Here is a 14966-nt window from a genome sequence, read left to right on the forward strand (position 1 = left end):
CAAGAATACTTACAGAAGAGGAAATCAAGATGGCAGCAGAAGAGGACACTTAGCTCACCTCCCCCCAGGAACCATCTATTTTGGAGCAGGTCTCACTGAAAACAATGTGGAGACTGGCAGAAAGACTCTTACACAACTAAGGCTATTAAAAAGATTCATAGATTTGGGAAGGAAGGGAAGAGAAACAATCAGTTCAGGACCTGTGCCCCTAGGAGGGGACACAGAAGAGGAGGCTCAAAGATCCTCCCTGGGGGGGGCGGGCCGGGAAGCAGTTCCAACCCCTTATTGGGCAGCCTAGCCCTGGGGTCCGACACCAGGAAGATAAGGCCTCTTGGCTGGTATGAAGACCAGTGGGACCTGCGGTGTGGGGAGCTGTGAGAAACTTGGACTCTGCTCTTGAAGTGCACACACTTGCTTGCTCAGGGAACAGGCAGAGGAAGCAGACTGAGACTGCAGAATTTGGGCTGGTTCCTGCAACTGACCCAGCACGTGCCCCAGCCCACACAAAGCACCCGCTCCAGCCCTTCTTGCTCCACAGTGCAGCTCCCCACTAGGGCAAAGGCTGTTGCTACTGAGGAGCCCATGCAGTTCGGGGCATGGAGCTAGGTTGGACCTGACACTACCTCTGAATGGTATGAGGGGGGGCCACTACCAGTGCAGGGAGGGGCAGCAGATCAGGAGTGTCCTAGAACACTGACTTGTGGGCCAGGACAAGTCAGTGTTCTGGCTCGCACTGGGCACACACGCCAGTCCCTCTTGCTCCAACCACTGGCCTTCTGGGGAACGGAACCAGCTCTGACCCAACCCTCCAGGCTTCTGCTCCACTAACTTAAGACCTGACACCGGCCCTGGCCCTGGTAGGCAGTGTCGACCACTGAGCATAGGAGGAGCCCTGGCTGACACCTGGCTTCTAGCCCCTCCACCTCCAGCCCTAGCCCTCAGCAAGGTGTAGGTGCCAGAATACCCTGGGGGGAGATACTCCCACCAAAGCCACTGGGCACACATAGACCATATAGTGACCCACCCAAGGACACCAATCCAAGACCAGGATAGGTAACTGTTTCCCCTAATTTCACAAAGACAGAGAAAGTTAAGAAAAATGAGAAGAGAAAGGAATTTGTTTCAAACAAAAGAACAAGAAGAAAACCCTAACAAAATCAACTAATGAAACAGATATAATTTACTAAAGATAGTAAAGCATTAGTAATAAGCATGATAACTGAACTAGTGAAAAGAATATATGAACACAGTAAGAATTTTAACAAGGAACTAGAAAACAGAAAAAAAACACTTGGAGGTGAAAAACACAATTAGTGAAATGAAAAATACACTAGATGGAATTAACAGCAGAATAGGTGATAGAGAAGGATGCAGAAGTGATCTGGAAGATAAAATAATGGAAATCTAATCAGATTAGCAAAAAGAAAAACTTAAAAAAAGAAGGATAGTTTATAAAGGACCACTGGGACAACATCAAGCATACTAATGCTCTCATTATAGGGGTACCAGAAGGAGAAGAAATAAAAAACAGGTAGAAAACATATTTGATGAAATTATGGCTCAAAACCCTGAACCTAAAGAATAGATATTCAGGTCCAGGAAGCACAGAGGGTCCCAAACAAGAAAAACCCAGAGACTTACACCAAGACATATCATAATTAAAATGGCAAACATTAAAGATAAAGAGAATTCTAAAGGCAGCAAGAAAGAGTCACGTATAAGAAACCCCAATAAGGGTATCAGCTGATTTGTCTGCAGAAATTTTTCAGGCCAGAAGGGAGTGGCATGAGATATTTAAAGTGTTAAAAGGGAAAACCTTCCAACATAGGATACTCCACCCAGCAAGATTATCATTCAGAATTGAAGAAGAGATAAAGAACTTCTCAGACAAGCAAAAACTATAACAGTCATCAATACTAAACTGACCTTATAAGAAGTGTTAAAGGATCTTCCTTAAGTGAAAAAAGGTGGGAGGAAGGTACAACAAGAAATAAGAAACTATAGAATGGAGAAAATCCCACCAGAAAAGGCAAAAATGTAGTAAAATAAGCTACTGTGAAAGTTAAAAGACAACATTTGTAAAATAAACTAACTACAATAAACAGTTAAGAGATACACATGAAGATGTAAAATATGTTAAAAACCAAAACGTGGGGGAATGTAGATCTTCTAGAATGTGCCTGAATTTAAATGACTATAAGTTTAAAATAAATACAGTTCTAGGTCAACATATATGAACCACATGGTAACTACAAATCAAAAACCCACAATAGTTTGTTTTTCTAATAAAACTCCCAGCAAACAAAGGTCCAGGACTGGGTGGCTCACAGGGGAATTCTACCAAACACATAACAAACTACTAATACCTACCCTTCTCAAACTATTTGAAAAAACTGCAGAGAATGGAACACTCCCAAATTCAGTCTACAAGGTGACAATTACCCTGATACCAAAACCAGACACAAGTACAGACCAATATCTCTGAGGAAAATAGATACAGAAATCCTCAATAAAACATTAGCAAACCAAATTCAACATTATATAAAAAGGATCATATGCCATGATCAAGTGGGTAGATTTATTCAAGGGATGCAAGGATGGATCAATATCCGCAAATCAATGTGACACACCACATTAATGAAAGAAAAAATGCTTTTTCTAGACACAGAAAAAGCATTTGACCAAATTCAACATTCTTTCACGATAAAAACTCTCATCACAGTGGGTATAGAGGGAGCATATCTCAACATAATAAAGGCCATTTATGGCAAACCCATAGCCAACATCATACTCAATGGTGAAAAGCTGAAAGCCTTCCTGTTATTTCCAGGAACAAGACAAAGATGCAGACCATTGCCACTTCTATTTAAACACGGTATCAGAAGTCCTATCCACAGCAATCACAGACACAAAGAAAAAATAAAAGGTATCCAAATTGGAAGGGAAGAGGTATAACTGTCACTATTTGCAGATAATGCTCCTGGGTATATATCCGGAGAAAATGAAAACACTAATTTTAAAGGATACATGCACCCCAATGTTCACAGCAGCATTTACAATAGCCAAGACACGGAAGCAACATAGGTGCCCATTGACAGACAACTGGATAAAGAAAATTATATATACACACACACATGCACACACACACATATATATACACACATACAACAGAAGAGTACTCAGTCATAAAAAAAAAGTAAATTCTGTCATTTGCAGGAATGTGGATGGACCTAGAGGATATCATGCTTAGTGAAATAAGCCAGAAAAAGACAAATACTGTATGATATCAATTACATATAGAATCTAAAAAGATAGTGCAAATGAATGTATATGCAAAACAGAAACAGACTCACAGATACAGAAAAAAAACATGGTTACTGAAGGGGTTACTGAAGGGGAGACTGAAGGTGGAGGGACAAATTAGGTGTTTGGTTTAACAGATACAAACTACTATGTATAAAACAGATATGCAACAAGGATATATTGTACAGCACAGGGAATTATAGCCATTATCTTGTAATAACTTATAATGGAGTATAATCTGCAAAAATACTGAATCACTGTTGTATACCTGAAACTAATGTAATATTGTAAATCAACTATACTTCAATTAAAAAATATAACACCATTTTTCAAATACCCCCAAATGCAAAATAAATGTATTTTAAAACAAGTATGTTTCAAATATGTGCCCTAATTATATTTCAATAATAGAATGGACAGATAAATTCTGGGATAGTCACGATGGAACGCTGCACAGCAATATAAAGCAATAAACAAACTACTAATGTATATGACATATATATCTCACAGACATAGTACTGATCCAAAGGCGGCAGACACTACACACACACACACACACACACACACACACACACACACACACACACACATAGTATATATACACATTTATATATTGTGTGTATGTATATACATAGTGCACATATATACATAGTACCTACTGTATGACTACAGTTACCTGAAGTGGAAAACAGGCAAACTTGATCTATGATAATAGAAGGGAGAGATGTTATTTACTGGGAGGAGGACACCAGGGAGCCTTCTTGGGTGCTAAAAAAATGTTCCATATGTTCACCTTGACAATGGCTATATGGGTGTATGCATATACAAAACTTTATTTACTTGAACACTTAAACATCTGTTAAAAAAAAGGATACCATTTGTGTGTAAGAGTGACACTGGGGAGACACTGCACGATTCAGTGACACTGGATATTTGAGTCATGTTAACATGCTACTTCCAAAGGTCCAGAGCCACTAAAACATGATGCCTAAAGACCATTTCAATGGCCTTAATCTCTGAACTACCCCTTTGTGATCTGGTTTCCTCCTAAACTCCGTCTGGCTCATACTCCCGGACTCACCTGGGACACTCTGGCTTGGGGACTCTTCCTCCAATATCCATGGCTCCTCTCCTTGCTCCAACTTGAGGATCACTTCTGGTTTAGGGATGCAAAACCCTGTGAATCAGAATTATATGACATGAGACAAATTGGATGAATGTCAGGGTCTTTGATACACTGTTCTCAAAGAGTATACAATAAAAAAAAAAAAAGCTCATCTCATCCTGTTATGGGGCAGAGGACAACACATTCTTTCTGGTACCCAAAAGGGATAAATTGTCCTTGACCTGTAAATCCCAAACCTAAATATTATTATATACTACAAAAATTCCACAGGTTTCTGTAAATAAAAAAGGACATGTATACTGGGAGTCTACATGGGAAATAAGCGCTACCTACCTACTGAGATGAGGTGGCTGTAGTTCTCCAGCATCACATCCCTGTACAGCATCCTCTGAGCAGGGTCCAGGTGCTGCCACTCCTCCTGGGTGAAGCCCACAGTCACATCCCTGAATGACAGTGATCCCTAGAAAAACACACTTCGGCTCAATCTGCAGTGGTCAGAGTCAGGTGATGTGGAAAAAGAATTTTAAAGACTAATTCTTACCATTTATCCTGGTGAAAATTGACCAGAACATGTTACAAAGGACCTTTACTATATAGCTTGTTTTGTGTTATACTTTGTGATTAAACAAGAAACCATGGTAGAAATACCATTGGTGGATTAATTTATTACTTAATGGAAAAATATCTGCATGCCTTTATGTGCCTATAAGTGTCCTAGTTTTTGAGAATTCCAAGTTGAAAAATATACTCTTCCTGGCCTCAAAGAGCTTATTCTCATAAGGAAAGAGATAAAGATATACCTACCATAGGACTTAAAGGACCCATATCACAAATATGTACAATGCAGACAGATCATAAAGGGGTTCTGTGCAAGTTCATGTGAGAGTATCAGCACCCTGGATTTCACTGAGCAGATAAAACTTTCAGTGCTTAAATATAAATAGTAGTTTCTTTGCAAATATGCGTCAAAACTGCAAGAAATGTTAAGAAGACCTGAAAAAACATGTGGCAAGTCAATGGACTGTACAACAGGACAGGAGAGCAGGTCTGAACCTGTGATGAGATAGAGGCTGCAGAGGCAGGGGCAAAACGTTCAGGGGAGGAAACTAGGGAATATATTTGGCTTAAATTCTGTTGGTGATATCCAAATATTTCATCACTCATCTAATCCATAAAATTCTTGAGGAACCACCAGTTTTATTTATATTTATCTATAAATTAAATACTGTCAATTCACATATGAGGAGAGCTTAATTCTGTTCTTCTCAGATAAAAATATAAATAAGCTAATATTTTCTTCCCATGCCCTAAAGGACTGACAGTATATGATGTATGCAGAATTATCTTGCACACTCCCTTAGGGCACAGTCTCTCTCTCTTCCCCCATCTCCACTCACCCTAGGTCATTGCTGTGAACAGTATGAAGCCAATAGTGAAATGGAAATACACACTTCCGTCCTAGTTATATAAACTAATTGTTGCCGAGGAAGCAATGATCCCAAAGTTGGTTTGTTGTTTTTTTTTCAAGTGAATCATTTAATGTGTTAGGCTCAGTTTGATATTACCATAAGTATTAACAGAAGAAAATGGGAAAGTATAAACATTTCCCCTTCTATCAAAAATGGGTTTGATGCCAGGATAAACTAGCCTGTTGATTTAACATAGCTGATTAAAAAGACTAGAGAATCTGGAAGTAAAAAATGTACTTGGAAGCAATGTCCTCTGAGGCTTCATTCTCCTGAGGGCAACAAAATGCTGAAAAATTTAACTGGCTCAAAAAATTATATTGAGAGATCAAAAAGAAGAGCTAGTCACAGCTTGGGAAAAAAATTTGGAGAACAGATGACACTAAATGTAGTTAGATTAATAATTCTAAAGTTTCCCTGGAGTTATAGCACTCTGAGCTAACCAAAGGGGCTATAAACTCATGCTCCTTTGAACAGAGTGGTCCTAAATGATAGATTCTGTAGTGCACCCAGCTGTATTTTCAAGTTTAATTCTAGTATTTGTACCTAGCAATACAGAAGAAAAAGCAGCAGGGAGGAAGTGTCAAGTATATAGGACATGAAAGGATTTGGCAGCCCTAGAATTCCCAGTTTGAATCTTTGTCATCAGGAAAATCCCATTCCAGTTCAGTCCAAGGTGAGGCTGGAGGTGGTGCTGTGGATGGCCTGTGACAAGCAGGAGGCAACAGTGTAAGTGCTAAACTCTGGCTTTCTTCCTTCATCTGCTAAAGAAACTCAAAATAAGGCTGTATGAAGAAAACGTGGGATAATACACTGCTTGCTGATGGCCTTTTCTCAGGGTCTTGTTGCAGACAGAGCTGTACCAAGCTAAGGAAGACAGGAGAGAATGTTTTTGAGGGCAGTGTTTGCAATCTGTCACTATTTACTGTGCGAGTTCCACTGGAGATGTGTACACTTTCTCCAATCCCAGAGTCTACACCTGATCGGGAACTTTTCATTCTGGATTCTGATTGAGGGAAAATACTGATCTCCAGTGGGCTCTAAGGAGGACCTTTCTGTAACAACATCTGAGTCCTGTGCATGTCCTGGAAAGGTACCTGCCCACTGGCCAATTCACATGCTGTAATCCCAACACTGTAAATATCTGTGCTGGATCGCCTCTATTAAGAGGGGAGTCGCCTATATTATTAGCAGAGATGCTAAACAGGGAACTTGCTGAGCAAAGGAAGAGAGGAAGAGTTACTCCCAGAGGGTCTGCATGATCTGCCTTGGAGGTTCTGGAAACCTCTTGTCAAGTTTGGGGAAACAGGAGGAAGAGCAGGGTAGATGCACAGTGACAATGAAACAGACGCTAGACATACAGTATGCCAGATATCTTCAGAACATGGAAGTAGAAATATCAACTGGAAGTTTGGATAGATGAATCTGGAATTTAGAAGTGTAGTATGAAAATAAGGATTTGGGTGAAAATTGCAACTCTGTCACTGGAGTCACCAGAGTGAATCAGATGGTCACAGAGGAGACAAATTGAGGAAAGAAAAAATACCAGCACAGAATTTAAGGGATCACCAATATTTGAGAGGCTGGCAGAAAAAAGAAAAATAGGCTTTGAAGGCTGAGAAGAAATTTTCTGAAATGTAAGAACAGAACCAGATGACAAGAGAATAGTGGGAAATAACAACACAGTTTCACAAATAACTGACACTTCCAATTAAAGATGGTGGACTTAAAACACACATCTATCTCTGATGCCTCCAACAATATAAGTGGAAGAAACAATAAAACAAAAGTAAAACAAACAAATGTGCCAATAACAGAATACACCAGAAAGACAATTTTGTGCAACTTCTGGATGATATAAGTGGATAGTATCAGACAAAAGAAACTAGAAGCATGGTACCTACAATTTATACAAGCACAGAAGTGGGCAGAAGCAGCGGCTTCCAGCCACAGCCAAAGACTACCAATCTCTAAGCCCTCCAACCAGGGCCAGCGGTCAGCATAGGTGCTAAGATGAATGACTGGTAAAGTAAATCACTGACAAAGTAACTGACTCCTAGGGCACATTGGTGGACCTCCACTCTGTGGAGATCCAGCAGTTAATGAAAACCAAAGCTGAAGTGCAGCCATTCTATAAAGTCAGGACACTTTTTTTTTTAAAAACATATCTATATACAGTTGGCCCTCCATATGCACAGGTTCCACATCCACAGATTCAACCAACCACAGAATTAAAATATTTGGGGGAAGAAAAACTCCAGAAAGTTCCAAAAAGCAAAATTGAATTTGCCACATAACAGCAATTATTTATATAGAATTTACATTGTATTTACAACTATTTACATGGCATTTACATGGTATTAGGTATTATAAGTAATCTAGAGACAATTTAAAGTGTATGAGATGATCTACCACAAAGGAGGTAAGAATATACAATGGGGAAAAGACAGCTTCTTGCTGGGAAAACTGGACTACTTTCTCACACCATAAAAAATAAAATGAATTAAAAACTTAAATGTAAGACCTGAAACCATAAAACTTCTATAAGAAAACATATGCAGGGGGGACTTGCTGGTTCAAGCCCTGGTCCGGGAAGATCCCACATGCCTTGGAGCAACGAGGCCCACGTGCCACAACTACTGAGACTGTGCTCTACAGCCTGCGAGCCACAACTACTAAAGCCTGTGCGCCTAGAGCCCATGCTCCACAACAATAGAAGCCACCACAACAAGAAGCCCTCACACTGCAACAAAGAGTAGCCCCTGCTCAACGCAACTAGAGAAAGTCCGCACGCAGCAATGAAGACCCAATCAGCCAAAAATAAATAAATAAAATTAATTAAAAAAAAAAAAAGAAAACATACACAGCGTATTTCCCTGGCAGTACAGTGGTTAGGACTCTGCATTTCCATTGCAGGGGCCATGAGTTCAATCCCTGGTCAGGGAACTAACATCCTGTAAGCTGTGCTGTGTGGCAAAAACAAACAAACAAAAAATAGGCTCTCTGAACAAATATGTGGACACCAAGGGGGGAAAGTGGCAGGGGGTGGTGGTGGTGTGATTAATTGGGAGATTGGGATTGACATGTATACATTAATATGTATAAAATGGATAACTATTAAGAACCTGCTGTATAAAAAAATAAATAAAATTCAAAAATAAATAGGCTCTCTGACATCAATCTTAGCAATGGTTTGGATATTCTGCTCAGGCAAGGGAAACAAAAGCAAAAACTACCCAGTGGGACTACGTCAGACTAACAAGCTTTGTACAATGAAGGAAACTATCAACAAAATGAAAAGGCCGCCTAATGAATGGGAGAAGACATTTGCAAATGGTTATCTCCAACAAGGGATTAACATCCAAAATATACAAAGAACTCATACAATTTGACATCAGAAAAACAATCTGATTAAACCCAGGCAAGGAACTGAACAGACATTGATCTAAAGAAGATATACAGATGACCAATAGACACATAAAAAGATGCTCAACACCACTGATCATCAGGGAAATGCAAATCAAAACCACAATGAGATATCACCTCACATCTGTCAGAATGGCCATTACCGAAAAGAAAAATAACAAGTGTTGGTGAGGATATGAAGAAAAGGGAACGCTTACACGCTGTTGGTGGGAATGTAAACTGGTAAAGCCACTATAGAAAACAGTAATGGAGAGTCCTCAAAAAACTAAAAACAGAGCTACCATACAACCCAGCAACTCCATTTCTGGCTATTACTGGCTGTTTATCTGAAGAAAATAAAAATGCTAATTTGAAAAGATATTCGCTCACCCCCCCCACATGTTCACTGTAGCATCATTTACAACAGGCAAGATGTGGAAGCTACTTAAGTGTTCATCAACAGAAGAATGTATAATGAAAATGTGGTATGTATGTGTGTGTATACATACACACAGACACACATGTACACAATGGAATATTACTCAGCCATAAAAGGAATGAAGTCTTGCCATTTGCGACAACATGGGTGTACCTACAGGGTACTGTGCTAAGTGAAATAAGTCAGACAGAGAAAGACAAATACTGCATGATTTCACTTATATCTGGAATCCAAGAAACAAAACAAATGAATAAATATAACCAAACAGAAACAGAGTCATAGATAAAGAGAACAAATAGGTGGTTGCCAGAGGGGAGGTTGGTAGGGGAAGGAGAGAAATAGGTGAGGGAGACTAAGAAGTGCAAACTTTCACTTAACAAAATAAAAGAGTCACAGGTAGAAAATGTAGAGTGTGGAAAACATAATTATATAATATCTTCATATAGTAACAAATGACATATTACTGATGATCATTTTGAAACTTATAGAAATGTAGAATCACTATGTTGTATACAAGGAACTAAAATAGTGCTGTAAGTCAATTATACTTCAAAAGCAAACAGACCAACTCAGAGAAAAAGAGACCAGATTTGTGGCTACTAGACGTGGGAAGGAGGGGGAAGGGGAATTAGATGAAGGTAGACAAAACATACAAACTTTCAGTTATAAGGTAAGTGCTAGGGATGTAATGTACAACATGATAAAGATAACACTGCTGTATGTTATAAATGAAAGTTAAGAGAGTAGTAACTCCTAAGCATTCTCATCACAAGGAAAAAAATTTTTTTTTCTATTTCTTTAGTGTTGTACCTATATGAGATGATGGATGTTCAAAACACTAACTGAACACAAGCTAAAGGAATAGAGAATTCAGTGACCACAGATAAGAAATACAGACTTTGCAAACAAACAAAAGCAGTTTGGAAAAGTCATTTGGATAACTGTAGTCTTCAACAGTCAAGAACAGCAAAATTTGGAGAAGAGCAAGAAAGTAATTTCTAAAATTACAACATTATGATACACAAATGTCCAGTTTCAACAACAAAATCACAAAGCACACAAAGAAGCAAAAAAACAAAGAAACAAAAAAGTATGGCCCAAAGGAAAAATATAAATTGACAGAAATGTCCCTGAGAAGACCAGACATTGAACTTCCTAAACAAAGGCTTTAAGTCAACTGTATTAAATATGGTAGGAGTCAAGATGATGGAGGAGGAGGACATGGAGTTCACCTCCCCCCAAAAACGCATCAAGACCACATCTGCCAATGGAACAGTTCTCACAGAGCACCTGCTGAACACTAGCAGAGGTCCTCAGACACCTAAAAGGACAAGAAAGAACCCCATGTAACCACATAGGACCAAAGGAAAAAAAAAAGCCCAGAAACAGGATGGACTGCACCTCTGTTGTGGAGCTAAAGGAGAGGAGAGGTTGCCACACCCGAGAGCCCCCTCACCAGTGGCGAGATCAGTTGGGACAAAAGGGGAGCTTCAGGGGCTTGGAGGAGAGAGCAGCAATCTGTGGCAGGTCGGACAGAGTGAGACCCATAAAGGTGGTCCATGCCACAGCCCTGTGCACCCCAGGCTGAGGTGCGTCCACCAGTACAACGGGGGCTGGGTGCTGGAACAGGGTGCTTGGAGAACAGATCTGAAAAGAGGACTGCTATTGGCTGCAAGGAGACAACGTGAAGGGGTGGGAGTGAGGAGCTCCATAACTGGGAATGCTCAGGGAAAAAGCCCAGGGGATGCCACTAGGAGGGGCTCCTGCCAGAGCGGGCTTATGTGCCCCTGGTGGCCGCCTCCAGCCCCTCTCGCCTGGGCGGGCACACATGGCAGTTAGTGGCCACCTCTACCCCCTCCTGCCTGGGCAGGCTCATGCACCCCTGGTTGCTGCCTCAGCCCCCTCCCACCTGGGAGGGCTTCATGTGCTCCAGGGAAGCCCCAGGAGCAGATGCCTGTGGGTAGCCCACGTGCAGAGGTGAGGCTGAAACCACAGCAGAGCCCCAGGACCCATGCAACTAAGAAAGAAGAGCTGAAATCTCTCCTCCCACTGTGTGAACCACAGAATTACACCCTCACAACTGGCTTTATAAACTCAGCACCTCGGGAACATCTGAAGGGACAATAAGTGTTCCTGCAGCTGTGGACTTTGTGAGCAAGTGCATGTGGGAGATAGGCCAGGCCAGAGTATGCATTGCCTCCACAGTGTCCACAGTGGTTCCAGATGCATGATTACTGCAGTCCTGGGAACTGACCTCAGTGGATCTATGCTGGTGGCGTGGTGAAAACAATGCCTGAGAGAAACGAGGGCCAATTGCTGGTGTACCCACGGTTAAGGGGGGGCTGAAAGCAGTGCCAACGAGATTGGAGTTTGTGAGCTCGGACAACGGGTGAAAGGTGATGCAGCAGAGCACACTCAGAAGTAAACACGTGCAGAAGAGGTGTACTCAGTGGCTTCTCTCCCAGTTGGAGTGCTCCAATACAGCCTACCTTGCACCACAGATCAGAAACACAGCTGAGAAACAGACTGGGGGGCTTCCCTGGTGGCGCAGTGGTTGAGAGTCCGCCTGCCGATGCAGGGGACACGGGTTTGTGCCCCGGTCCGGGAAGATCCCACATGCCGCGGAGCGGCTGGGCCCATGAGCCATGGCCACTGAGCCTGCGCATCCGGAGCCTGTGCTCCGCAATGGGAGAGGCCACAACAGTGAGAGGCCCGCGTACCACAAAAAAAAAAAAAAAAAAAACAGACTGGGAGCCTCTTCAACAACAACTAGGGAGCAGACCCCACCCCCGACAGGGCACTGACAACCACAGAGCAAAGAGGAGGCCCTGCTCAATACCCAGTGCAGGATCTGGTCACTAAAACATCAGTCACACCTCTTATCAAGGTGATAAGCATAAGCTGAAGAAAAAGATGGCAGACACCCATACTGAAAACAGCCCTTGGACCAAAAAATGTTAAACCCATGCAGGCTACACGGACTTTCCCACAGAAAAATAGCCCTGCAGGGCTTCCCTGTTGGCATAGTGGTTAAGAAACCACCTGCCAATGCAGGGGACACGTGTTCAAGCCCTGGTCCAGGTAGATCCCACATGCTGCGGAGCAACTAAGCCTGTGTGCCACAACTACTGAGCCTGCGCTCTAGAGCCTGTGAGCCACAACTATTGAGCCTGTGTGCAACAACTACTGAAGCCCATGTGCCTAGAGCCCGTGCTCCGCAACAAGAAAAGCCACTGCAATGAGAAGCCCACACACTGCAATGGAGAGTAGCCCCCACTCGCCACAACTAGAGGAAGCCCGCGTGCAGCAATGAAGACCCAGGGCAGCCAAAAATAAATACATAAAATAATTAAATTAAAAAAAATAGCCCTCCAAGACAGTCTGAGGGTTTGACACTGGGAGGAAAAACCCCTAGAGCATTTAGCCTTGAAGGCCAAGCAGGGCTTGAGTGCAGGAGCTCCACAGGGCTGGGGGAAACAGACTCCACTCTTGGAGGCCGTGCACACTAGGCCTCATGTGCACTGGGACACGGCACAAAGCAGTACCTCCAAAGGAACCTGGCAGACCTATCTAGGGGTCTTGGAGGGTCTCCTGGGGAGGCGGGGATCGACTGTAGCTCACTGTGGGGGCAAGGACACTGGCAGTGGAGGCCCCAGGGAATAGTGATCAGCGTGAGCACTCCTGGAGGTCCCCATTTCGGCACCAAGACCCGACCCCACCCAACAGCCTGAAGGCTCCAGTGCTAGAAAGCCTCAGGTCAAACAACCAGCAAGACAGGAGCACAGCTCCACCCATCAGTAGACAGGCTGTCTAAAGTTGTACTGAGCTCATAACCATCTCAAAACCAACACTTTGACATGGCCCTGCACACCAGAAGAACCAGACCCAGCTCCACCCTCCAGGCAGCAGGCACCAGTCTCTCCAATGAGGAAGCCTGCACAAGCCCCTGGACCAACCTCACCCACCAGGGGTCAGACACCAGAAGCGAGAGGAACGACTATCCTGAAGCCTGCAGAAAGGAGACCACAAGCACAGAAATTTAGACAAAATGAGAGGACAGAGAAATATATTGCAGACAAAGGAACAACCTAAAAACCCAAAGAAGAACTAAATGAAAAGGAGATAGACAATCTACCTGAAAAAGAATGTAGAGTAATGATAGTAAAGATGGTCCAAAATCTCGGAAAAAGAATGGAGGCACAGACTGAGAAGATACAAGAAATGTTTAACAAAGAACTAGAATACTTAAAGAGCAAACAAATAGAGATGAACAACACAATAACTGAAATGAAAACTATACTAAAAGGAATCAATAGCAGAATAACTGAGGTGGGAGAATGAATAACTGAGCTGGAAAACAGAGTGGTGGAAATCACTTCCACAGAGCAGAATAAAGCAAAAAAGAATGAAAAGAAATGAGGACAGTCTCAGAGGCCTCTGGGGCAATATTAAATGCACCAACAATTGCATTATGGGGTCCCAGAAGAAGAATAGGAAGAGAAATGGCCTGAGAAAATATTTGAAGAGATAACAGCTGAAAACTTCCCTAACATGGGAAAGGAAACAGTCACCCAAGTCCAGGAAGTGCAGAGTCCCATCTGGGATAAACACAAGGAGGAACATGCTGAGACACATATTAATCAAACTAACAAAAATTAAATACAAAGAAAAAAACCTTAAAAGCAAAAAGGCAAAAGCATCAAATAACATAAAAGGGCATCCCCACAAGGTTATCAGCTGATTTCTTAGCAGAAACTCTGCAGGCCAGAAGGGAGTGACACAATATATTTGAAGTGATGAAAAAGAGAAACCTAAAGCCAAGAATACTTGACCCACCAAGGCTCTCATTCAGACTTGATGGAGAAATCAAAAGCTTTACAGACAAGTAAAAGCTACAAGAATTTAGCATCACCAAACCAGTTTTACAACAAATGCTAAAGGAACTTCTCTAGGCAGGGGAAGGAAAAAAAAAGAGGCCACAACTAGAAATAAGAAATCACAAATGGGAAACCTCACCAGTAAAGGGAAGGATACAGTAAAAGTAGAAAATCATCCACACACAAATACGATATCAAAACCAGCAGCCATTAGAAGAGGAGAGTACAAATGCAGGAAAAGGGGATTGCATTTGAAATTCAGAGACCAGCAACTTGAAACAATCTTATATAGACTACTATATCAAAACCACATGGGAACTTCAAACCAAAAAACTACGACACACACACAA

The 14966-nt window shown here is 42.0% G+C and overlaps 1 protein-coding gene across 1 annotated transcript in view; it reads right to left on the minus strand.

Annotated features, from left to right (window-relative positions):
- Positions 1-14966, minus strand: part of ZNF37A (zinc finger protein 37A) — a 104336-nt gene that overhangs the window by 17036 nt on the left and 72334 nt on the right. Inside the window, 3 exon segments of the mRNA XM_019935919.3 lie at positions 3980-4006; positions 4385-4480; positions 4763-4889. Coding sequence (XP_019791478.2) covers positions 3980-4006; positions 4385-4480; positions 4763-4889 — 250 coding nt within the window.

The sequence above is a fragment of the Tursiops truncatus genome, chromosome 16 (genome assembly GCF_011762595.2).
Source record: "Tursiops truncatus isolate mTurTru1 chromosome 16, mTurTru1.mat.Y, whole genome shotgun sequence".
NCBI classification, from domain to species: domain Eukaryota; kingdom Metazoa; phylum Chordata; class Mammalia; order Artiodactyla; family Delphinidae; genus Tursiops; species Tursiops truncatus.